The sequence below is a fragment of the Streptopelia decaocto genome (genome assembly GCF_964273445.1).
Source record: "Streptopelia decaocto genome assembly, chromosome: 2".
NCBI classification, from domain to species: domain Eukaryota; kingdom Metazoa; phylum Chordata; class Aves; order Columbiformes; family Columbidae; genus Streptopelia; species Streptopelia decaocto.
This window is the reverse complement of record NC_138655.1, coordinates 156,956,327-156,982,376: the sequence shown is the minus strand read 5'-3', so window position 1 is coordinate 156,982,376 and position 26,050 is coordinate 156,956,327. Positions and strand designations below refer to the sequence as shown.

Here is a 26,050-nt window from a genome sequence, read left to right as displayed (position 1 = left end):
TGTGATTTGTGTTCCGCAGTTCAGTCCCACAGCAGAGGGAGCCCCTGCCCTGTTTTTTCCAAGCGTGGTGCTGGAGCTGAGTGGGAAACCAGCACTGATCTCTGCTTAGAGCCGGGCCTAACAGCAGCTGCTGGAAAATGAACCTTCTGTGCAGTGACGGTTTATTTGTATCCAGTATTATTTGTGGGGAGATGGGGGCTTGAAGTTCTGTTCGGGTAAATGTGGAGGAAGCAGAGCATGGGCCCCAGGGACTCAATGGATTCTTTTTTCTTGGCTACGTTAGCCAAGGACAGCAAAAGCAGGCAGTGAATACACAGTTAAGGAATTATTTGTATTTCATACTTGTGCATCAAGACATGCTGTAAAAATTGTAGTTTTGTATCTCCTCCCAGAAGGCTGAAGCATTTCTAAAGCCAGTAATAGGAGCTTCTGAGGAAAAAACAAAACAGCCCCAGCAACCATAATATCCCAGTTCTCTGCAGGGGAGCACTGAGGCACCACCGGAGAGCAAAACTATAATATGAAACAATTTAAAATGAGACAAACATACAATGTGATGCATGCAGTTTAAAGAATAGGTAGGAAAGTGCAACTTTATTCCTTCCTTCAGCCAGAGGGGTTTCCAGACCTGTAGGCATGAGCAGTTTTCTCTTTGAAGTGGCACAGCAAACTGGCAGTGACAATATGAAAAGTGAATGTTTGTCCTTGGAGAATTTAAAATGATCATCATAACACACTGCTTGTTGGAGAAGCCACTCTTCAATGACATCATTTGGCCAGCACTGTCCCTGAATAAGTGTTTTAAGTGATCAGCAGGACAGGAAGCACTGGCTGAAAGTTTTCAGTTAACTTTGAGAATGTAGTTGAAGACACTGTGATATGTTTAGTGACAGGCAGAAGTGTTAATGAGTCAGTTCCACTCTTTACAAGATGTGTGTCTATTCCATCCGTTTGCTGAGTCCACGGGCAGCTGCTGTATGGCTGGATAAGTTCTCACGTCTAACATGCTGTGTGTGATGTTTTAAACAAAGTACAGCCCTGGCCTTCTGTGCAACTGTCCATTGCTACTAAAGGCCTCCAACTTCACATTGACCTTGTACATGAAATACACATATAATTAGCTGTGTTGCAAATCATGTTTATTTTTTTTCCTCTGTATTCTAGCCATTCTTACCCACTGTGCAGCTGCAGCCAGCCCATCCCCTCTAAATGAGAAGAAAATCAAAACTACACAGGTGCTTGTCTGTAGATGCCACAAGTTTATTAGTCCATTCTAAAAAAGGATTACAGCATTTTTATCTTGCTGTAGTACAGAATAAATAAAGCCATAAAAATAAAAACATGTGCTTAGATATTTTTTAGTACTGGTTCTACAAAGAGTTATATCTGCAAATAGAAAAATAGAAGAACCCTTGTTTATTCATGGCTCAGTGGTTATCAGAGACAGATGAACCTGGAACAAGACTGGGAGAACCTCTCTCGAGTGTGACTGCTTATCCAATGCTGCTAACGACCCAGCAAACCTCGGCAGGAGCAATGAGAACAGATCTAGAGCACCCAATAGATCTTCCTCTTCTCTCTCTTCTCGTGCTTCCTTTGCTGAAGTGTGAGAATGTAACAGGTAAAAACAAGAACCCACTAGGTTCCCTAATATTCTGTGATTCTGTGTCATTCTGTGTTGGGAGAAGAACTGCTGCACCTCAGCAAACAGCTGACCTTGGCACAAAAGGTCTGAGGTTTAGCTTGTTTTCTAGCTTATGTTTTGTTAAAAAAAGAATTAATTGCTGTCCTACTACTCCCAGCTTCTCAGAGAGGTGTCCAGTCTGCTTTGAACTCCTGCTGCTGCGCCATACCATCCTCCGTTAGTTGGTATAATTAGCTGACCTGAAGGTCAGCTCTGAAAATTGAATTCATACTCGTACTGCAGAGCACCCCCTCATTTCTGCATTTGGCTGAACGAGGGCATCTGAGGGGGCAGCAGGAACAGGAGAAATCATTTCTCATTAGATATTAGACCAGCAGTGTGCAACGCCTCTGTGCCAGCGGGAACTGAAAACAAGCAGTTGTGAGTTCTTAATTACCCACCCCCAGGTACATCACCTGCACCGCACCGCAGCCCCTGCCGGGCCCAGCTGAGCCCTCGGCGTGACTCCATCCGACCGTCACAGCGCATCCCGGCTCCGAAACGAGAGGTTTGAACAAAGCCGCGTCCCAGCCCTTTCCAGGTTCTGGTTTACATGGACACAGTGGTGCAGAAAACAAAAGGTTCAGCTTTGGTCACTGAGGGGAAGTCTCTTCTGGAGAGTCACATTAGTTCAACGGCCTCGTGTTCCCCGTTTTCTTGCTGTACCATGCAGCCGACTTTATTGTTGAAGAGACGAGACAGGCTTCCCTTCTGAGAGCTCCTGCCCTGGGTAGACCTCTCCTTCTTCAAACGCCGCTTGTTTCTCTTGCATATTCCCCGGATGTCCCAAATCCTCAGCGTGCCGTCGTGGGAAGCGGTGTAGAGCAACTCGTTGTGGATCTGGAACAACAGGGGCATGTTTAACACCAAACTGTACAGCTCGGAATGGGCACAACTGAACTGTCAAAAATCAGTGCAAACACAGCTTGAGCCTAACGCTTACGGCCTGACAGCTCATTGCAAGGCCCGGTATAAATTATCATGAAAGCTGCTGAAGCAGGATGAGACTTTACCAAGTCAGGACTCATTTCTCAGCCACTTCACAGAGCCATAAAATATAAACAGCGAGAGTTATTTATAACCTAAACCCACCAGAAACGCATTGGGGAGCTAAACTCAGTGTCAGGATGGGCTGTGGCTGGGAATTTCTGTGCTGGTTTCAGAGCTCTAGTTCTGAAGATGAAGCTTACGGAGGCACCACAATCAGCATCAGGGGGCAGTGGCAGGGGTTCAGGAATGTTTTCCTTCTCACTTCCCTCCTTCCTCTGCAGGAAGCTGTAAGTACAATTCCTCCTTCAAAATCCACTGTTCTTCCAAACCTACAGTAACTTAACCTTGATTCCCCCCTGCAGTTTCATTTCCTTAATGAAACATTTTGTTGCAGTTGGTAAATGTTTCCAACTGTCCTCACTCAGCCCTCGGTCTCGATCACCTTCCCCTCCCTGCGTCAGTCTGTCCACCGCGGGCACTCACGGTCTCCGGAGGGAGCGGTGACATGGAGCATCCCGCCGGCAGCCCGCCTCACGTCAGCCCCCTCCTCCCTCCTCCCTATATTTATGATCTTATTAAGGTCACCCCTTCTCCGTCCTTTCTCTTCCCAGGATTTTTTGCCCTGTTTACACTTGAAATGAAATTACACAGAAAAAAAAATACAAAGCCAAGCTTTGATCTTGTCAATATTTAGGGCTGCACAGAGTGATTATATCAGTTAGCACCCAAATCCATCCATCTGCTACACACTCAGTTGCTCAATACCCGATTTAAGACCAACTAGCCACTTGCTAATTCAGAACAATACAAAAAAAAGACAACTATATCTGCAACCCTATATGCTTGGGATCGACTCCAAAAGGAGTTTCACCTCCTCTCCTTTTTTTTCTTTTGACTGTCAGCCTGCCAGAAATACTGACAGTGTCTCACGTTCTTAATCAAAATCCTCATCCTGCCCGCAGCTCTCAGATACTGATACAGGGAGATGTGGATTCTTAAATGCACAAAGCATCCAAGGATTCAAAAACTTCCCCCCCAGGATTCCAGGATACTGGTCTTTGCATTGCCGCCAAGCATTACCAATTCCTCCCCTTTTAACTTTTAAACACCAGTATCACTCAGGCCTAGACAATGTGGAAACAGCTTTTTGGGACTTTTAACTAACTTGTAGAAAATTTTTACTCCAGTGGCAGAGACTCTTCTGTTTGGCTGGTAGGATGTGGGTCAGACTTCAATACTGAGCTGCTCTGTCATCTTTATAACTCCAGAAAAATAGACCCCAAGGGAACTATTTTATATAACTGTTTATATCAGCACTAGCTCTTCACCAAGATCAGGAAGGATGGTAAGCGGTTTCTGGACCATCCGCAGGGAGGTCAGGGGGATAATTCTGCTTATCAGACGCTTATCAGTGTCCTGTAACGCAAGGGGTCTCATGAGGCCAGCGCCCATTCCCTGTCCCTACACAGGACCAGGTACATTGCCTCATTTCTCCTTGTTGCTCGTCTAACCTGACCTGAAAAACCTCTAATCACAACCACAGGCCTGGCTCTGGGGACTCGTTCTGTGGTTTCACTTACCCTAATTGAGATTTTCTAAAATTACATAAGGAATATTCAAGTCTACCCTAGAACATCCAATCCAAGACACGCTGAACCGCCAGCCAACGAGGGAGTGATCAGAAGCACGAAACCCCAGCAAAGAAACCCCTTCCCGACCTGGATGCAGTTGATGATGAACTTGTGTCCTCGGAAGATCTTCTGCAGGACGCCGCTCTTGGAGTTGAAAGCCCTCGCGCAGGCATCGCCGCTTCCCGTGAACACTGCAACGCAACCACACAACACGGCCACACGTGAGCAGATCACGCGAGTTCAAAATGTACCTAAAACCAGTTCACAAAGGAGCGTGATGTATCATTTTTAGGCTTGATTGTCTTCTCAGTTATAGCAAGCTCAGACGGTTTTCATTTCACTGACCCCAGCACGCTTGTTTTCATTTGTATTTTTCAAAACACTGAACTGCCTTAAGCCTGAAATTCCTACATAAATCAGCATTTCAGTCCACACACATTCAAGTACCTATTTCTGCTCTACTCTTCCACAAAGATTTCACTGCCTGAACATGCCTCAATAATTCTAAGCAGGCAATTTATCTCAAGTCTGGTTTTAAGGATTTCCACTAAGCCTTCCATTTGTTTTGCCACAGTTATTTCCAGGTTTCCAGTCAGTATTACAGTGTCTCCATCACTTCTGCTGCTGCATCACGCTGCAGGGACACTGCAAACCACAATAACAGCGTTACCCTCTCTCACCCTAACGACATGAATTCAGCCTTAGCTTCATTAAAACATACCATGCTTTCTTCCCCCATTTTCAACAAAAGCTTACTAGCAGTAGGTAGGGCCATCTCTGTTGAAATAGCACCGTTGAATCTTGTGTCCTCGGAGATGAGCGGCACGTGTGGGCAGCTTTACAGAGAGTCTTTACAAATTCTTTCAGAGCGGCAGATTTCTTTGGCTAAATCCCGTAGCTTAGGATCTCTGCATACAGCAGAGCTGGTAAGTGATTGAAGGCCCAGGCTGTAACTTTTGTATTCTGTGTGCTATATCATCTATGTGCTACAAGGGGGATTGGGAGGGGTGGGATTTGGGCTGTTCATCAGGTTTCTTGAGGGTGTCTTAACGTGTTTGAAGAATAATTTCTCAATACCTTGGGATCTTCACATTAGATCCCAAGAACTGCTGCATCCAGGCAGCGTTGAATATCTTGATTTTACACTTAGCGATATGCCCAAAAAGGAACACATTTGTGTCCTTTAAGGGTTACAAACTGTCTTTGTAAAAACTCATTTTCCTTCATTTAACCCAAACTCCCCGAGCTTATCCAAAGAGAAACATTTCAGAGCTGCAAATGCGATATATTCACGGTTCCCTGCCTTTGCAAAAGCCACTACCATGAAAAGATTTGTACAAAACTGAAGTGCCTGGAGACAAGATACCTTATCTTTTGGGACAAGTCAGGCACTGGGTTCCTAGATGTAAAGAAACCATCACGGCAGTAAATTCAGGACTACAACAAGAGATGAGAGAATAGGCCACCTACTGCCATCAGCTTTTCAAACGGCACAGCAGGAGGCTGGGTACATCCTGGGTACCCCTTCGAGAAACATCTGGATGTGCAAAATCAATGTCACCTCATATGGGTCACTATCAATTCAACTGCCAGCGCAATCCCGAAAAAGCAGCATGTCCCATTCTGCAAGTGAATAACAAGGGTGTAAAGCAGGGAACAAGGTGCCGATTTTATTCCAGTGAATGGAAATTACTTAATACTATTACACACACGCAGAGCGCAGGAACCATTGAAGAGCTGTTTTCGCTATGCAGCTGGGAGTTTATTCCAGCTACCGCTATCAGGATCTTGCTTTTGACAGACACCTTTTATGTCTTTTGAGCTGTCACTCTAGATTGAGGAAATCTCTTTGCACCTCTGAGTTTCAAAGGAGAGCTGTTGATCTAACCTAGATTTAGCACTTAAATATCTGCTAATATATACCACCTGTGAAACAAACAACCAACAAAATTAAGCAATTCATTTGTATTTTTTAGTTTGATTTCGCAGACCCTTGGGAGGGAGAGCAGTTTTTAAACGTTCCCTTGGAGTTTTTGCAACATGAAAAAATATAAACGGTATTAAATTTTAAATGACTTTGCACATACTGGAGGAGAAGAATAACCAACATAATATCATTAAGTAAATTGCATTGAGAACCAGCTTTAATATTCCCCATGCTATTAATTAAACAAGTAGACTGAGGAAAGCCACTAGAAACACATTCTGATGATTTAAAGCTCAGTTCTCAGATCTGTCTGGACTCCCTGCACACTATAAAGCCATTTTGGAAATACACATATAATTTTCCTCTCATTCTTCTACTGTATTTTCTTACTTAGCCCATAAATTCTTCGGGACGAGCCTTTGGGTACTGTGCAGAAAGCAAGCAACAGAATTAAGATCTAACCAAAAGCCACCATTTCTCAGCTGAAATACTTTCCGTGTTCTTGGGCTGGTGCAAATGTGACACAAACCATAGTAAACATCATTTATATTGAAGTATTTTGTCCACATTTTTTGAAAGATAAGGAATGGACACACATTGCTGACCTGTCCGAGGTGACCAGCTAGAATTTAAAACTACACTATCTCAAACTCTTGTTATCCAGTGAACATCTCTTTGTAATTCTAACTGAAACAAACCCATCAGATACTCTGTAAACAAGTCATCAATGTATTCCAAAAAGGCAAGCATAGCATATAAATTCATTTTTAAGTGGAAATGTCCTCTAAAATGCATCTAAATTCTATTCAAACAAGTCCTTAATATTCTTTCATGACATTTTTTCTACCCTTCAAGTGGAATAATTCAGTTCTCCCAGTTTGACTCTTTTAGTATTTTTGCATTTGATTTAAAATGAGATCCTAAATAACTCTGTAAACGCTTCCATCACACTATCAGGGTGTTCTTCCCAGATCTGACTAAATGCAGCAATATTATCTGTATGTTAAGAAAAAAAAAGAGTTCTATGGAAAACTAATGTATGTGGATGGCAGGGACAGGGTGCTGGGCTGGGGGGAAGAGAGAGAAAGCTGCAGAGCTGATGGAGGTAGCACCAGATAATGAAACTTCTGTTTGAGCCTAAACTTTCTTTATGATGGTTTTAAACAGTCTAGTCAAGTCTACACTGGTTGTATGAAAAGCAGCATAAATACTGGACAAAATGCAGCTCTGGAGGTGGCATTAATGAAGGAGACAGTCTCCCCATCTCCCACCCAGATATTAAGATTCCTCGTGGCATCAGGCAACAACAGCTCCGCATGGTTATCCTCCCTTTGGGTAGGTAGTCGTGATGAATTCAACGTTTTGTATCTTTATAATTAAAATGGGAAAAAACATATCCTGGATTACAGTTCTGGGTTCATTTCCCTACCTGCCTGCATCTTTGAGCAATAACTTCAGGGTTAGACTCAGACTCTTTCCCCTTCCATCCCCTTCTTCCAGCCAACTGCAAAAACTGCAATCGGCAGAAATTATAACCTGCAGGTAGGGGAGAGCGGGGTAATTCTGCAATATGGGTGAGGAGAACTGAAATTAACCGCATGTTATGATTAACTATTTTAATTGAGAGAAGTAGTGCCATAATGCTGAAAGGAAGACTAAAAAATGGCTTCCTGATTAAAATCAAAATCTACTTTGGTTACATGTTAAGTTTCCAAACATTATTAAGAAATCAATTCTGTTACTGGGTTATAAATGTGGTCGGTCAAGCACTGCCACTAAACTGGAACCTGTCTGTGCAGATGCAACTATCGCCTAATGTGCCACCGTCTTGCATTTGTCAGCCTTTTATCACTGATGATCTGCCAAAAGATGTATCGAGGACCCAAATAACAACTTTCATTTGGTGTTACACGTTGGTTTCATAGTACAGAAAACGAAACTGGAAAAGGACTGCGAATTTCTAGATTAGCTTCAGATGGGCATTGCCATCCCGGTTATCCTGAAGGAGGGAAGAACTTGTTTGGGAAGCAAATGAAGGCACAACAGGTTTAACATCAGAGTCAGAATGAGACCAGGATGACACAGAGAGAGGTTCAGGCTGATAGAGGCGCAGTCTTGTAACCCAAACCCAGAAATGGATGGATGACGTGCAAAGGGAAACCCAGCCAAGAGAGGGATCTAAAGAGGGCAGTTTCATGGTCAGAATATACTTTATGTCAACAACAGACAGTTAAGTAAAGATACCACTTGAACAGGAGTAGCGAAAGCAGGGGAACCAAGTCCCAAGTGTTAGTAAGGCAAGCAATGCTTGGCTGCTGCAGAAAGGTGTTTTGGGGAAGAAATACATGCAACAGGATAGATAAAGCGAAAAGAACTTGTGGCAAATGAGCCTGGGAGATGGTCAGAGCCTGAACGGGAAGCCCAACTGTTAGAAAGGAGCAGAGAGCATCTGAGACGCCGCTCTGGTTTAGGACAGTAGCCGGGGCAGGCACAGGGCTGCAGATCCAGCAGCAGCGCTTGCTGTCCCCAGGCACGCAGCAGTGACAGCCATCAGGCCAGCGGGGTTAAACCACGGGTACACAAACAACCCACAGACAGCTCGGGATTTAAGCCACTTCCCTTGGTAACACAAATAAAGCGACTGCCTCTTCATCTGCCAGAGGAGGGAGATGGAAAATGGAGGGAAGATCTAAGCTTCCCACACGGAGCAGCAAAGCTTGCTGCTGAGCATAAACATGCTGGAGTCGGAAAAAAGTGACGATTTTACAAGCCTTCAAAATTACTGTATTATCTATTAACAATCTTCAATCAGAGACACACATGGAAAAGGAGACAAGGGATTGCTGAACATAGGAAAGGCAACTTACAGATCCCGGCGTGGTATTTCAAAGTGCTAACGCTGTGTTTGTGAGCCTTGTATGTTTGGATTCGCTCCCCAGTGTCTACTAACCAGCACTTCACTGTCCTGTCCGCGCTTCCCGAATACAAGTGCCGATTCACTAGCTGAAGGGAAGAGAAATAGAAAAACATCAGCAATCGTCTCTTGGGCACGTTTGGGAGAGAACTGCACTAAAGTGACTCATACAAAGTCATGGTTTCCAACTCAACGGTTACAAAAAGAGTGACAGCTACACCTTGGAACAGAGGGACGGTGTGCAAAACCAACTTTGCAGTCTTCAAGATCGCATCTCACATTGACTTCTGGGCCTTAAAACCAGCTCCCACGTTTCAGCAGATGAAAAACTTAGCCTGCTGGTGCACACATGCAGGATTTCAGTGAGCTTAACGATGCTAACCCTACTTCCATAATTAGTTATCTTAATATAGCCCCCCAAAAGTCCCCTGTGGTGTAGTTTCTGCAAAGCATGCAATCTGATAAGAGTTCTTGTCAAGTAAGTTTTAATTACAACAAAAATTTCAGAACCATTTTGAGTAACAATAAAAAATAAATTAAAAATAAATTCCTACACAACATAAACTAGAGTTTAGCATGATCACTCTGCACAAGGTCAATATTTGGCAATGCTAACTCTTCCTTGAAACTATTTTGTATCTTATGAAATGATGAAATAATTAACTATCCTTACACAGGTTTCTAAACATCTTCGATCAGATTGTCTTCTGCTGTCTGTTTAGAGCACCCCTGCCTATAAATCTCAAAGAAGAACAGAGCAGTTATCCTGCACACTGTGTGAACTCACTGGGGTAGAGGTTGGTTTTCATTCCACACAGACACCACAGAGAAGGACAAAAGGAAGAATTGCAGATGGGAAACTCAGGCAGAGAGAAAATAATTCACCTTTGCAAGACTGAAACTAGCCAGTACACAGTAACAAATTAGCCAAATGCTGGCAGCTCACAGGGCAGAGAGAAATCTTGCAGTCTACCTGATGGAGAGACACCAGGGAGAACTCTGCCCTCCCCTCAAAGAAGAAGTTGAATAAGGACTGATACTACCATTTTCCCCCTATGCACACAGATCAGAAGGCTCCAGTGACCAGCAGACCACTAACCCCTTACACTCCTCATATGTGAACCAACTTCAGAACAAATGACAAATCAACTTGACATGGGTTTTGCTCTCAGGTCACTTTCAAAGGTCTGGTTCTTCCACCACCCTAGATTATTATAAACACTTGACCCCCACTCTTTGCACACTCTGTAAGGTTGAAATGTTCTTCACGCCCTCCCATCTCCACCACCATTCCCAAAAGGCATCATGAGTGAGCCTTGTGCAAAAGAACATTTGCGCCATGTTACAAGAATATGAAACAAAAGGTATTTTAAGACACAAAGCCCCACAGTGACGGGACCGTGCTAACCCACGTAAGACATGTACGCGGGCAGACCACAACGATCACAGGCCACAGCTCCTGCCACGCTTCCTACCAGCAAAACTTGGCCCATGGGACCATTTTCATATTATAGCTAAACATCAGGAGCTTGTAAAACACCTACCACTGTCAGAAGCCAGCAGTACATTGAAATGGCCACATCCTACTTCAAGCTGGTTTAGCAATGGCATTACAACTAGATCTCAATGACAAGGAATGACCAGCAGCACCAACAAAAACTAAGATCTATAGAGTTAGCCTGAGGAAGATAACCTGACTTTTAACTTCCAGGCTTAATTTCCATTGTCACATTGCACCTGCTCAATGGAAGAGGTTGCTGAGTTGAGATCCTGCTGCATTGTTCTTGGCCAAGTCATTGCATTTCTTTTTCAGACATCTTGCTAGCAGCATCTGAACATGGGAAAACACCAAGTTATAAGCTCCTGCATGTAAATGCCACTCTGCCTTGATGGCACATTATGTTATGCTCCTTCATTTCTACATTAAAGTGGGTGTATAAATGCTGAGGTGAAACAAAAGCTGCAACTTGCCTAGATTTGCTAAGTTGCTCGATATAAAAATGTGTTAAATGATGTGGGCTTACTCAGGTAATTCACAGCACCAGGATCCTAAGAGCCGTAAAAGCTTCTGATGCCCAGTCAGAGATCTGGTGAGATGGCCGGTACACCAACCATCTTCATTAAATTCAAAGCCTCTGTGCTACCCCAGCTACTGCACACCACGCTTTTATGCACTTTCCTCCCCCTCGCCAGTTTAAGCAGGTGAGCACAGGAGCAAAGGACTCTCAGCCTTGCATGGAAACAGCAATACTAAAAGGTTACACAATCTACCGGGTGCCACAGATGAAGCCTGCGGCACAGCCAACAGCAACACCCAGCACAGGCTCTGACTGTCACCCAGCTTCTCCTTTTTTTGCTATTTTTAAAACATAGAGCATGAAATAGCTATTAGTGCAGAAAGCCATCAAGAGCTATCAGCTCAGGCTGAAGCTGCAAATCAGATCTACTTGCAGTGATACGATGCAGGCATCATCTCCTCTAAACGGATGCAGATATCCACAGCTAAGTCTCTTTGTAGTCACCGCAGTCTGGGGCACAACTCATCTCATCCTGAAGCAGATGTCTGAAACAGATCACCCCTCGAAACCCACTATTTCTGCCCCCTGACAAGGACAATCTTCCTACTTGGAGCCATCTATATGAATTCAGGTGAGATGACTCCTTCACTTGACTAAAGATAGGTCTAGTTTACAACTCCACCCTAAGCCACAATGCTTCAGATTATCTATATTTAATCAAAATAATAATCATCATCACATACTGCTCCCCTAGCCAAAGCACCTTATAAGCAGGCACTTATGCTCTGTGTAATAGAAAAATACTTTCCCTACTTTATAGATAGGGAACCGTGATACAATGCAACTGAAGTCCATCCAAGAAAGGACTTGAAATTTATAGCGTCTGACTTGGGAGGCTCATCCAGGCTGCAAACAGCCCTTTCTACAAGGCACATGAAGCATTACATGCTTCAGGGCAGTTGTGACAGTGTATCCCTGAAAATAGTATCCCTGAAAATGCTCACCAGAGCGTGTGAAACCCAGATGGGATTCTGTCTGAGAAGTGCAAGACAGAGGCACCAATCCAATCTGACCCATATCAAACAGTATTTTTACTCTGTCTTCTTTCAGAGGCTGCATCTAAGAGGGGTGGCTCTCCCCCAGAACAGCCCTGGCTCTAACTCACCAAGGCTGGACACACTGTGCAAATGCCCTCACGCTGCCTGGGCACCAGTCACTGCTGCTGTGGAAGCTGCGCAGGTGCAGGGTCAGCCGGCAGCACAGGCCCTTGGCTCCTGTCATCCTTTTCCTTAAGTCATAACTGTATTGAAAACTATCTAAACAGACCACAACTGTAACACAGTTCCCCTGCCAACTTCTAGCTGGGTGCCTAAAGCACTGACGATTTTAAATTAAAAGAAGGAGATTCAGGCTGGACATGAGGAAGAAATTTTTGACACTGAGGGTGGTGAAGCACTGGCCCAGGTTCCCCCAGAGAGGTGGTGGATGAACCATCCCTGGAGACATCCCAGGCCAGGCTGGACGGGGCTCTGAGCAACCTGAGCTGGTGAAGATGTCCCTGCTCATGGCAGGGGGGGCACTGGATGAGCTTTGGAGGTCCCTTCCAACCCAAACTATTCTATGATTCTATGATTTCCAGTTAGGCCACGTTCTGCTGGTTCTCCCGCTCGGGAGCGAGATGAAGTCTACTGGCTTCTTCACCAAAATGCAAGACCGTGCTGCAGCTTTGTTGGGAGCTAAGCCTCCCTGCTGCCAAGACTGGCACACATTTTTGTGTACGGGCATCCAGGCACAGCCATTTTCGGCAAATACTTGTGGGCCAGGTCCTCAGGTCCATAAATCCTGGGCCTTTCTAGCACAAAGACTCTAAACCTTGACCCAACTCCCTAGGCCCCAGTCCTATTCTTACAAAAGAATTTAATTTTCTTATGATTTAGAAGGAAAAATGTAAAATTTCACTCAACAGATTTTTCCAGATATACCCAAGTCTGTCAACTCTTGGTTTAAAAATGATCAGTAGAAACAGTTTCATATTCTAATCTGCAACCACCTGGAGAAGTGGCGATATTTTCAAAGCTGTATTTTCCTTGGCTGGCTTTTCAGCACTTGGTTCACTTTGGCTAACTGCCCAACAAAGCTCCCGACAAGGAACAGCAAGGCAAGGCCACCTGTAGCAGAGCAGACGACACAGAACAGACCTGCAGCTCAGATACCAATGAGCTGAGTGGACATTTCAAACCCAAAGAGCTCCAAAAGAATTTAAAAACCTGCTGACAGTCAGATGCTCAGTTCTAAAGCCTCAGCCAGACAGCAAAAAAAGAATCACTGCACTGATAGCTGCAATACTGGACTGTTAATTTTGCTCATTACTCTGAGGGACTTTGCTTTGAAGCAGATGGAACACTGAGACACGTGAATGGAACAAATTTGTCTTAATCCTCAGGCCAAAGTTCTGGAGATGTATTAATACTGTTCCATTAAAAAGTTCTGTCAGACTTGTGAGCAGCAAAGTTACAGCAGTAGCAAAACACAGGTTGTAAATGCTGAATTAGTTACAGGTTTCAGTATTAAAAATTGCCAGTTTTATGCAACTCTGACCTCAGTTGTAGCCCCTAGACATGCCACAGTTTGAATATAAAAAACCCAAATGATCATATCTAGGGTTGGTGTCTCAAGACAAAGATAACTCTATTGCCACACAAGCTTGGCTGAACTGAACATATGCAGCAGCTTAAGACAATTTCTACCTGTCTGAATGCCAAAAACACCTGCAAAAGAGCTGTTCAACAGGTATGTCAATCTTACACGGATGGATTTCCCTCTCTCAGCGAACCTTTGCTATAAGAAACAATTTAACCCTCATCCAAGGAGAGGCAATTGGTTCTCCAAACAGACTTGGACACATCCTCTTTCTGCAGGTCACTGCACTCAGAAGGGGTCCCAGGAACCTCAGGATGAGTTCACGTCAACAACCACATGTCCCAGTACCAGCTTATTCTTCACGCGGGGTCAGTATTCCCAGTCTGCCAGCTGGGTCTGCTGTTCACAGCCACGTCCCAGTTCAAAGTCACCAACTTGGACCCATCTCAAATTATAACTCTGTATGCCTTCAGCCGAGTTAGACTTTCAGGATCCCATTCAAACCACATTCATTTTAACAAGCTAACAAACTCCCTATGGGCAAGAAATAGGGGTTTTTTTTGTTTTTTTTCTTTTGCTTTTTTCCTTAGAATTCATCTAGAATAAGCTCTCTGGTCTGGCTCAGAACATTTTTCAACTTCTTTACTGCAGTGCAAAATAACAATCCTAGAAACATGTTTCTTTCCGACAGGTGTTGTGCACATTTGTATTCCTCTAATTCACTTCTTTATCCTTTGATGAATTATGCAACAAATACCAACACAAATTACAAAAAATATGTGCACTCTAATTGGTGTGACAAGAGAAAAAAAATCTGTCCCTGTGATCACAATGGTTAAGCGTATAAACAAAGTTCAGGCAATGGCTTTGTTCAAAGCATTCTTCTCTGCTAGTCGGCTTTAAAAGGCAACTAAAGGGAATGGTCTCAACAAAGGATCTTTTGCAGAAAAAAACAGACGCAAGCCCTTGCCCACTCATGTTCATTTAAAACCCCTTTTGCAAGAAAGGATTTTTCTTGCAAGAATGTTTGCTATAGGATCCAAGCTAAATTCCAAGCTGGACCAGTTCTCTCTGCCAGCTTTTGGCAGCACAGTTCTGATAAATACTCAGAGAAAGAACAATCAGCAAAGGACAAAGCAATCCTTGTGAACAGTTTGCAAAGCTACTTTGGAGACATTTAGAAAAACATATACAAGTAAATATTTGTCAGGGTTATTCAGCCTATTGCAGGCAGCCACATTAATGAAAATGCATGTTTGATTATTAATTGCAAATCCTGGTCTTTAGCCAGGCCTGAAATTTTTAAGCAGAATAACTAGCATGAGCTGTGTGATTACGCTCAGCCCACCCTTGCTTTTTCCCATCACCTCCTATAAAATCTCATCACTGGCTCTTATATGAAGAGGGAGCACTCGAAGCAGCTGCTGTCCTTTCCCTGCCAAGCTATCAACGCACTGCGGGAGGCACGGAGTGAAGAGTTCTGGCTGCTCCGCTGCCGGTTACCTTGCCTGACTATGAAAGTAAAGAAGTCGAGGCCACCAAAGCATCCAGTGCGCACACGATTCCCACTGCAGATAGAAAGTCTCCTGGCAAAACTTCTGCCAAGTATAATTCAGATAGTGGAAAAGTGGTATTAGTACAAGCTGGTACCTGCAACTATTGTCAAAGCTGTTCTGCTACGAGCTGCTCTGACCACACACAATCAGTTCAGCTCATAAATTATCTTCATCACACTGACCTCAGGGCAGCAGGACAAGCCTGGGGAATATCTGAACATCTCACCCTCTTCCCTCCACTATCTAGGACCACCAAGGGTGAGAGAAAAGGGAAAGCTACACCCCATGCTTTCTGTTCTGCCATCAGAGTTCCTTCAGGCTCCTCTAACTGGGGCTGGCTGGCAACAGCACCTACAGGATCTTAGAGCAGCGGAGAAACATGCAAAATCTAAATGTGTCTGTGGCATCACCCCTCTGCCTCCACACACCAGCACTGCAGGAAGCGTGGTGGAAAACATGGGTATGTTTTATGGAGAGGCTCCCTCAAGACGCTCCAGGAATTTCCATTCACTGCTACAGCGACACTATTGGTATTTACTGGAAAGTAATGGGAGATGACTGGAACAGTCCAGACCTAATTTGCAGCAGTTCAGAACATCCTGGGGCATTCCCGTTAAAAACAGTACTTTTTGAAGTTGGGGAAAATATGGTCTCAATATCCAATTTTTTCCTGATCTGTGTCCAGGCTGAGAGATCACACTGAGCATTTCTCAGACTTTGAAAGGTCACCCTCCCGTAGGGACCTTTATTTGAATACATAAAATGAAGTCTTTATTTTTTTTCCCTTTATTCTCTCCACAAAAGCATTATACCATCCAGAGAACAGGTAACCACCTTTAATTGCTGGTACCAACTCAGCTCCACCAGGACAGGGGAGTGAAAATCTAGTTTAATTAGCAGCTCACTTCTGCCCTGAAGAAAATGAACTACTGTCAACAATTAAAACTGTCTGCTGGCTACTGTGAACAACTCAACTCCCTTCAAGTCCTTCCTGACCCACAGTTTGAAAAATATTATCCCAACTCACTGCCACAGATTGCAACACTGTCACTAAGAAGCCCTAGGCAAAAAAAGGCTCCAAGAGCTTTTTGAGAAGAAAACAAAAAATTTTAAATTTTAACACCTCTATTCAGGAAGTTCCCCTTCTGTTGTAACATCTTTGTATGGATTCTGGTGATTGACCCCTTTCTGAAAGAATGAAAATACCATGTGGGCTGTGCTGAGAGGCAGCCAAGTAGAACAGAAGGGCCAGTGTTGAACCCAGTAAGGGAGAGGGAGGAATTAGGAAAGATCGACAGCCTAAAGCTATTCAGTAGTACAGTGACTGCTTAAGCTGGGCTGTTTTAGAAGCCTAAAAATGAAATGCTCTCTCTGGGGGCAGCGTGTACCTCAGCTGGACTCTTCCAGCCTCAAACATCAAGTGGTGATGAGAGAAGTGAGGGGTACCAGTTACTCACAGCTACAAGGAGATTTGGCCAGGACTGTTGCCAACACAGTCTTGGCAGCAATAGCCTTGTGTACTTTGAATTGTTCAGGTTTTCCAAGTAGATGTGTTGGTTTTGCTTTTCCTCTCCCCAACGAGAAGTTCTGTTTGTTTAAAACCATTGTTTAACTCTGTGCTCACAAGCAGAGAAGGATTGCTCATTCTTGAGCATTCAGAGAGTGTAATTGAATTTCCCAGGCTTCTGGGAGAGGGTCAAGCCCGTTTTGTGTAACAATTTTAGCAGGAGCCCAATTAAATTAAAGCAAGTTCTCTTGTTGTCAATCCGTGCCTTGGAAAAGGGTTACAATTCAACAGCGAAACATAGCGCGACACTAAGAACAGCAACAGATTTACTTGAGCGTCCTCAAAATACATTACCACAGTATCATAAAAACAAGCTTTAACACTGAGAATTTACCCAAGCAAGACAAACATTACTCCAGGGTAACACGATTTTTGTGGTATTTTTTCCTTTCTAAAACTGAAGGAAAACAGAATTCCTTCAGTACTACCAGGTTTTCAGTCTGCTGGTGTCAGCTGTGACTGCTTCCTATAAAACAAAGGCAATATTTATTATACATCTATTAAAATATGTACTGTAGCCTCTGCAAAAAAAAAAAAAAAAGCACTTATGGAAAACAAACACAAACAAGGAGAGTAGTGAGAAAAACTATTGCCATTAACTTCCATCAGACATTTAAAATCATTTAAGGTTTGCTGACCTGAAACTAAGTTACAGACCATCATTAAACATATCATTTTCTGGTGTGGAGTGTACAGGACAAGTGCCTGTGCGACAGTTCCCCTTCTCCATCTGCCTAATCTCCTTCTCTCCTCTGCAACATTGCCAAACCTGGCAGCATTCACCAGAAAAATACTGCATATAGTTTTAAAGGTCACATTAATTTTTTTCCCCTCTCCTTCACCATTTCCTGATTTTTCTCCCCCACCCTCTGCTTCTTTTCCACTCTCCTTGCCCATCTTGGCCATCTCTTTCTCCCTTTCTTCTCTTGAATTATGTCTGTGTGGTTTTTAAAGCAAGATTTCTTTCTGCTTTATGCTTCCCTGTTATCTTTTGCCCACAATTTTGGGTTGGGGTTTTTAGAAGGTACCAAGTTTACCCTGAATTTTTTTGCCCTTTCCATCTGGTCTGCCCCTGCGTCTGTTTCCTTGCACTAGCACAGCTCAGGTTATTGTTCTTCAAAGTCTGGTGATCCTGTGTACACAATCCTACTGAGATGAACGGTCCTCCCAACAAACCTGCTCATGAGTTGCAAGAGCTAGAAGGATTTAAATAAATACTGAGCTAGAAGTTAGACCAGGCCAGCCACTAGAAGCCGAGAGAACACCAGAAAGTGTTTTAGGGAAAGGGGATTTGTCTCAAGACCACAGAGCACTATTATTTTGTTACTACACAAACATATAAGTTCATCACTTATAACCTGTTTCAGAAGAGCTTCTTTAGGAATGAAAAGACAATAATGAGTTAGGATATGGACACTCCTTTTGAAGAAGCTTCTGTTCTTACCTCTAGGCAAATTACTGATCCTTGATGCTCTTTGAACACTTTCAGCTGTTCACCAGTGACAATATTCCACGTTCGAATGGTGTAATCCGTGCTGCCAGAGAACAGCTCCCTGTTTGGTGCGTCAAGTATAAGGCATAAAACAGCCCCGGTGTGTCCCAGCAGAGTCTGGTAACAGCGCCCACTGGACACCCACCAGACCTTCACAGTGCAGTCGGTGCTACCTGTCACCAGAAGGTCTCTGCTCACTTTCTCCTCCTCTTCCTCTTCCTCCTCCTCTTCTTCAAGAACATCCCTGGAGGAATAGTGAGCTAGAGTCAGGACACAGTTCCGATGGCCCCGGAATTCCTGGATTTGTTTCTCCTTGTCCACACTCCAACAGCGGGCCGTCCTGTCATAGGAACCACTAAAGAGATAGTCCTTGGCAACCAGGATCCTGCAAAAAATAAAGTTTGTAGGTATGAATAGTACTGGGCTTTTTACATAACCATTTCGTCACAGTATCAACACCACTGAAGTTAGAAATGGTAGCATGAACACAACATATATAACCCAAATTCAGCATCCCTGTTTAATACACATTGTTTATGAATTATTTTCTTTTATTTGTTCAAACACCAAACACTTCCCTATTTCTACTTTTAAAATTGACACCTCTTATTCAGGTACGCTGATGCAGACATTTTAGCATTACAACACTTTAACTTTGGGCAATTCTATTTTTCTAAAATATAATCCAGCAGCAGTATTATGTACTTTTCTTAAGTTACATATGCTAACTAAGAGTTGGTTCTTTTTTAAAAAGAACTCATTGATAATTATTTACTAGTATTTCTTTACAAATAATTCTTTATAAATCAACCCGTGAAAATAGCTTGGAATTAAAATAACAACAACAAAAAAAAAAACATTCCAAGAACCAGAACTGTAACTGATAGTGTGCAAAGATAATAATTTTTCCATCATCGAATAGAGAGAGTGCAGGAAAAAAAATGTACACCTAATTTCATTTAGTCCAGGATCTCAAAAAAGGGAGAGCAAGAGCACCCCACTTATTACATAACTGAAGAATGAATCAGAGACTACAGCTCAAGAATTCAACCAACTAGGCTTCCAAAATGAGTAAGTAGTAGCTGCACAAACATGTAACAACAGAAAAATAGTCTACAGTTTGTATTTCTGAACCAGAGATAGGGAACATCATAACCTGTCATCTCTGTCAGCTGAGTTTGGTCCTCTGGAACCTTTCAAACTGGCAACAAAGTCATATGAACAGGGAACAGATTTCCCATTTGCTGATTCAAGCAAAAATCAGGCCAGTGCCAAAATACAGACCGAGCCAGCCTTCCTAACTATTTACACAATCCAGCCACACATCGTATTTGAGTTTTGTAAGGAAAACCACCCACCCCCCCAAAAAAAAATTAAGAGAAGAATACCAATCTTTGACTGCTCTACTTGTCATTAATTAAATCCAGTCCAACTATTAAGAGGCACTTTAAATTGACAGGCCAATCAGTCACGCACAATCAGTTTAATACTAAACTCCACTTGCACAAAAAAGAATAGTAATTCCAGAAAACCCCTGACTTTGTCCCTCTTACTGACACAAAGGCTTGACATGATGTTTTTAAATCTATTTATCAGAAGCATCTGTTATCAATTGAACAATTTCTTCTGGAATTTCATTCCTAGCCCTGGATTCAATTCCCCTGCTGTATGCCTTTCATTTCTCTCCTATCTGCTGTCTATGGATGCGTCAGCACTGTTGCTAGGAAAACTAATCATTACAGCACAGAACACGTGTAGCATGAACTCAAAGGTTTACACAACCCATTTTATTAGTGTAGTAATGGAGAATTACAGGAAAATGATAATAGATGGGATAACAGATTCCAGGAACACAAGGGAAGAACTCCGCGGAACAAACCTGTTAACAATTGATGTGTGTCCTCGGTAAATGGCCACGCACTGACCTGTTACCACATCCCACTTTCGAATGGTGTGATCTGCACTACACGTGAAGGCAGCCTCATTTTCCAGGTGGCAAAAGGTGATGTAGCTTTCATGTCCTAGGGATAACAAGAGGAATACATTCAATCGCTGTGCACACAAGCAGGACGGACTAGTCCAGCTCTTCAGCTTAGCTAAAAGAAAAATATCATAAACAAATGGACTCTAGTTTTAAATGCACCACCCATGTTCTTCACATTTAAGGATACATATAAAACAGAACATTTTTAATTAACAGCAGAAAAGTCTGCTTCATTGATATATGGATTTTTTTAAAGAGTAAAAAAGTACAGTTCCACCAATCAGGTAGATAAAACAGTATTATAAAAACATAATGAGCTAAATTAACATCAGTATAATAAAACTCAGACTACTAAAGTTTAAAACCAGTAAAAAAATGGCTTAGTTTTTTAATATAGAAATGCTTTTGCTTCCTTCTTCTGAGGTCAGGAACAAAAAGCTGCATTTCAACCCAGCCCATTGATTGTCAGAACACAAACAGTCCTAAATTAAAGCATGAAACTATGAATAAAGTAAGCGACATGAGACTTACCAGCAAGTTCAGTTTCATTATCCAAGCAGAATGAAACACAAGCAAAAAAACATATCTGGTAAAAAGTCAGTCAATATTTACCCATTTATGACTGATAACTTTAATAAAACCCATAATTTTCAAAATACCAGTATACCTTTAAGAAAATGATGAAAGGAAAGGGGAAAGGGGAAAAGGGGAAAAGGGGAAAAGGGGAAAAGGGGAAAAGGGGAAAAGGGGAAAAGGGGAAAAGGGGAAAAGGGGAAAAGGGGAAAAGGGGAAAAGGGGAAAAGGGGAAAAGGGGAAAAGGGGAAAAGGGGAAAAGGGGAAAAGGGGAAAGGGAAAATTTATACAGTATTCAGAGCATATTGGGATTCTACACTTACAATAAAAATAGACAACACTGCTACTCTAAAAATTTCACGCTGAAAAACAGAGTATTGCTAGCGAAGAGGATTCAATATTACAATTTTAAGCTTTTGTTGTTACTTAGGAAGATGTGTCTTTTCCTATTTGTATCATTAAATGCATCTCATTTAAAAATCATCTTGGGATTCAAGTCCCAGCTTAGTACCATGATCTGTTGTGTGAAATCGCGGTCACCTATCTCATTGCTGGGACAGTACCTTGCACTCTTCTGTTTTCATTATTTAGACTGTAAGCTTTCAAGATCAGAACTATTTCCTCTTAAGTAACTGTCACAAGAGAGCCTCAGACTTCAGTTGAAGCTGGTGGGCCCTACTGTGATTTAAATAACACTATTCTTTGAGGAGAAAAGAAAAAAAATATAGGAAGGACGAATGCGATTAAAGAGATACAGATGGACGGACAAAGATATTAGAAAACCAGAAACATTTTGTAGAATAAAGAGATGGTAAAAAACCTGAGAGCAAGCAGACTGCCCAGTAAAAGACTTTGTTTCACTGACTGCAAAAAAAACCAGATTTTACTACAACTCCTGCAGTTCAAAAGCGAACCAGAAGCCACACTACAAACACGTCTTGTTTCCTCTTCAGAAAATTCACCAGATGACAAGAATTAAACAGATCACTAGGGCTATAAGCAAAACTACGCCAACCCACACATTTTTGCAAAGTACCTTAAATGGGGCAGGTTTCAATCACCAGGACTTTTCTCACAGCGTCATGTAATACTAATCCAAGGAGATCAAAAAAGGATCTTGGTTACTGCACCAAAGTCTGCCAGTCAGATTTTAACCATCGATAATACAAAGGATGACAAAACCCCCCGTGGCAGACAACGTCTGGTCCAAAGTAGCTGCCACAGAATCTGTTGGTTATGCTGTGGTGGAAGTTTGACACTGTGTTATAGACACAGATTTATCAGTAATTCTAGCACGTACCATACAAATTTATAGAACAACTGTGTGGATGCATAAATATAAAATACATAGGGTTATCTGATTCAACGGACAGTTCGCAAACCATCCAGACAACCTCCTTTAGGATTTACCCCAAACACCAGCAGCGCATAGGCCAGATTCTGAGTATTATCCAATATAGTTCTCTTCCTAGTTAAAAGTTCATTAATGGTTTAAAGGGATTTCTAAGCCTAAAGCAAATGCAGTGAGTTTTCCAGGAGCTAGAACCATGGCAGGATGTGGGGGGAAAAAAGACAATAAACCATAGTTAAAAACAAGCAAGAAAGCAACCAACCAACCACAAAACATCACAGCAATGTGATTTCTTCATTGGAAGAAAAAAGGATTAGAAATTCCAAATTTCAGAGCTTTTTTTCTTTCTGTATTGAGAAAAGAACACGAGTGAGTGAGAATACAAACATCCTGAATCCACATCTGACTCCTGCATGACTGTACTTTTTCTTTTCTTTTTCATTATCGAGATGCTAGTCTAAAGATAGTAATTTTTGTTTAAAATGCAAAATCAATTTGAAACAAACAAGCCCAGCAATTAGGATTTGTGTGTGTCAAACATGGGAGAAAAAATTGCCCAGTTAGTAAGGTTTCTTTCCATAATTCTGGGTCAAGAGGATCTAAAGAGAGATTGCCTGGAAAATGAGATGATAAAAAGGAAAAAGGAAGAGAGAGATGGTAACAAAGTCAGTATTTCATCAGAGTATAAAAGAGAGAGCTTCCAGAAAGAGACTAAGTTAAATCACTGCTATATTCCACACCCTGAGATAAAGAGATGCACGCACTCAGTAGCACTGGTAACCTGTTGTAGGTTGAAACACCTTACATTACTGTAACAAATACTCAAAAAACCACAAAACAAAACAAGCAAAGATTTTCACTGCCCAGCAAGCTGCAGGGACTGAAAGACATGAACACGATGTGTGGCCTGTGCCATGCCTTAGACTCAAAAACTAGGGGAAAAGAAGCTGTCGTACCTTGGAAGTGGCCGTGGCACTGGCTGTCGGCAGTGCTCCAGAGCCGGGCGGTGCCGTCCTCGCTGCCTGTCAGCAGGCGCTGCCCGTCGGGGCTCAGGCTCAGCCAGTTGATGCCTCCCTGGTGATCCGTGCAGACCTTCACGGCGGAGCCGCCGTTCCCCATGCCGAAGGCGGAGGCTGTGGGTCGAGATCACAGGTGCTGTGCGACCTCCAGACACCGCTCCGGGCCTCCAGCCATCGCCCACCGACCAGCTTCAGCCATTACCTCAACGCCCAAAAATCAGCAGGGTCGTCCAGGCTCCTGCAACGGGGACACGAAGCGGGAAGAGGAGGGCACGTTAAATCATTTAATGTCTTCCAGGGATGCATCACTTTCTCAGTCAGGGTGTGCCGAAGCCATTGAGCTCCTTTCTGCACAGGAACCCTAGCCCTACGGTGGAAGATGCCCCTTCCACCACACCGATGCGCCTTCTCCATGGGCAGAGCGGGACATCCAGCCCTTCGGAGCGGACCCGGCGGTGCCGCTACCTGGAGCCCGGAGCCTGCCGGCAACGCTGCGGCTTCTCAAAGCGATTCCGAGGAACACGCTGAAGAGCCGGCGCCCCCGAGCCAGGGAAGCCCCGGCCTCAGGCGGCACCCAGCGCCCCGAGGGGCCGCCTGCCCCCCGGGGTCACCTCAGCGGCCCCGGCGCTCCCCGCCATCCCTCCCACACGCTCCCCCGGCATCTCCGCCCTCAGCATTTACTCACCGCCCCAGGCACGGCCGCGGCTGGAGGCGCGGGGCTTCTCTCCGGCGGGACGATGGCGAACTCACCCACGGGGAAAGGGGGAACCTCCCGGAGCCAGCGCCGGAGCGAGCCACGGGATCCCCGCGCCGCCGCCTCCACCCCGCGGGAGGCGGGCAGGGCTCCCCTCCGCCCCCGCCGCCGCCGCGCTCCCCTCAGGCCACCTCGGGGCGGGTCCCTACCCCCAGCGCCGGCCCTCTCTGCGTTACCTCCCCCTCCATGTTAGAGCCGCTTCCAAACGCGACAGCCGCCCCCCCTGGCCGGGCCTGGAAGCCGCGGCCTCCCCCCCCGCCCGCACCGCTTCCTCGGTGCTCCCGCTCCTCGCCTTGTCGTCCCGGGACGTGCCCGGCAGCTCTGCCCCCCCGGGCCGGCCTCCCCCCGCAGCAACCCCTCTTTTCGGGGGAAAGAGGCATCCCCCACGCCTCTCGCCTCCCCAGGGCTGAAGCCCTTACCTCACTTCAGTCACCCGGCGGTGGGGAGGGAAGAGTTGAGTGGCGGGAGGGTCTTTCCCAGCCGGGCACCCTTTAATAACCGCCCGACACCAACCCCGCACCCCCCGCGGTGCCCCCAGCCTCGGTCCCGGGGGAGGCAGCGCTTCCTGCGGCACGTTTCGCCCCCTCAGGCCGCCGCCCGGCCCCGCTGCGCGGCTGCGCCGGCCCCGCCGCCCCACGGCAGCCCCGGGGCACCGGCCCCTCGGCTGCTCAGGCCGGTGGCTGCCGGGGGACACAAGCCCAGCTGAGGGCTGGCTCTGAGGGAAGCCATCGCCTTTTGTTCCTCCTCTCGCCCCCTCCCTGGGCCAGTTCCTGCCACACTTCTCTTCAGGAGCCCCTAAGCCCCTTTCTTGCTCTGAGCCTTCTCAAAGATCACAGAATGACAAAATGTCAGGGATTGGAAGGGACCTCAAAAGCTCATCCAGTCCAATCCCCCCATGGAGCAGGAACACCCAGATGAGGTTACACAGGAAGGTGTCCAGGCGGGTTGGAATGTCTGCAGAGAAGGAGACTCCACAACCTCCCTGGGCAGCCTGGGCCAGGCTCTGGCACCCTCACCCTGAAGAAGTTTCTTTTCATATTTAAGCGGAACCTCCTGTGTTCCAGTTTGTACCCATTGCCCTACCATTGCTTGTCACTGAGAAGAGCCTGGCTCCATCCTCCTGACACTCACTCTTTATATATTTATAAACATTAATGAGGTCACCCCTCAGTCTCCTCCAAGCTCCAGAGCCCCAGCTCCCTCAGCCTTTCTCCATAAGGCAGATGCTCCATTCCCTTCAGCATCTTTGTTGCCCTGCGCTGGACTCTCTCCAGCAGTTCCCTGTCCTTCTGGAACTGAGGGGCCCAGAACTGGACATAATATTCCAGATGTGATTTGGGGGTTATTTCTTGTTAACGCAGCATCTTGTCCCAGCTGCTCCTGGTATTTCTGCGCTGAGCTGGCAGGGAGAGTCATAGAATGTCCTGAGTGGGAAGGGACCCACAAGGATCATCAAGTCCAACTCCTGTCCCTGTACAGGACAACCCCACAGTTCACACCGTGTGTCTGAGAGCCTTGTCCAGTCTCTTCTTGAACACTGTCAGGCTTGGGGCCGTGACACCTCCCTGGGGAGCCTGTTCCAGTGTCCAGCACCTCTGGGTGAAGAACCTTTTCCTCATGTCCAACCTGAACCTCTCCTGGCACATCTTCCTGCCATTCCCTCAGGTTTTGTCACTGGTCGCTAAAGAGTTCAGCACCTGCCCCTCCTCCTCCCACTGTGAGGAAGCTGTAGCCGCCATAAGCTCTCCTCTTAGGGGGCTCCTGCTACCCCAAATACCTGGCCAAGGGCTCTGACATGGTGGGGTGATGGGGTGGACCTGCTCTGAACTGGGACTCTGCTGCCTCAGGAGCTGTGCAAAACATAGGCCAAAAGGGTCCTGTCCCACCGTGCTATAACTAAATGTAGAAAAGATAAATCCACCAGGCGGAGAAAGGCGATGCAGGGAGGCT

At 44.8% G+C, this 26,050-nt stretch overlaps 1 protein-coding gene across 3 annotated transcripts; it reads right to left on the bottom strand.

Moving 5' to 3' along the window:
* Positions 1–1,239: 1,239 nt before the first annotated feature.
* WDR86 (WD repeat domain 86) lies at positions 1,240–24,594 on the bottom strand. 3 transcript variants are annotated; one of them, XM_082044019.1, is made up of 8 exons: positions 24,032–24,208; positions 23,549–23,584; positions 23,284–23,460; positions 20,299–20,440; positions 18,372–18,804; positions 9,100–9,235; positions 4,393–4,496; positions 1,240–2,524 (listed from the first exon to the last, which is right to left on the bottom strand). In XM_082044019.1, the coding sequence occupies exons 3-8, from the start codon at positions 23,444–23,446 to the stop codon at positions 2,306–2,308; spliced, it is 1,197 nt and encodes a 398-aa protein (XP_081900145.1). In that variant the 5' UTR covers positions 23,447–23,460; positions 23,549–23,584; positions 24,032–24,208; the 3' UTR covers positions 1,240–2,305. The 3 variants fall into 3 exon arrangements, with proteins under 3 accessions (XP_081900145.1, XP_081900144.1, XP_081900143.1); XM_082044018.1 differs by lacking the exon at positions 24,032–24,208 and adding an exon at positions 24,520–24,594 and having other exon boundaries at positions 23,284–23,584; XM_082044017.1 differs by having other exon boundaries at positions 23,284–23,584.
* Positions 24,595–26,050: the final 1,456 nt, after the last annotated feature.

Coding starts and splice junctions, on each gene's coding strand:
- WDR86 (XM_082044018.1), bottom strand. CDS start 23,446: ATGGGGAACGGCGGCTCCGCCGTGAAGGTCTGCACGGATCACCAGGGA. Junction 20,441..23,283: donor GTGCCACGGCCACTTCCAAG/GTACGACAGCTT, acceptor TGTTATCCCTAG/GACATGAAAGCTACATCACC. Junction 9,236..18,371: donor GATCAGTAATTTGCCTAGAG/GTAAGAACAGAA, acceptor TCTTCCCTTCAG/CTAGTGAATCGGCACTTGTA.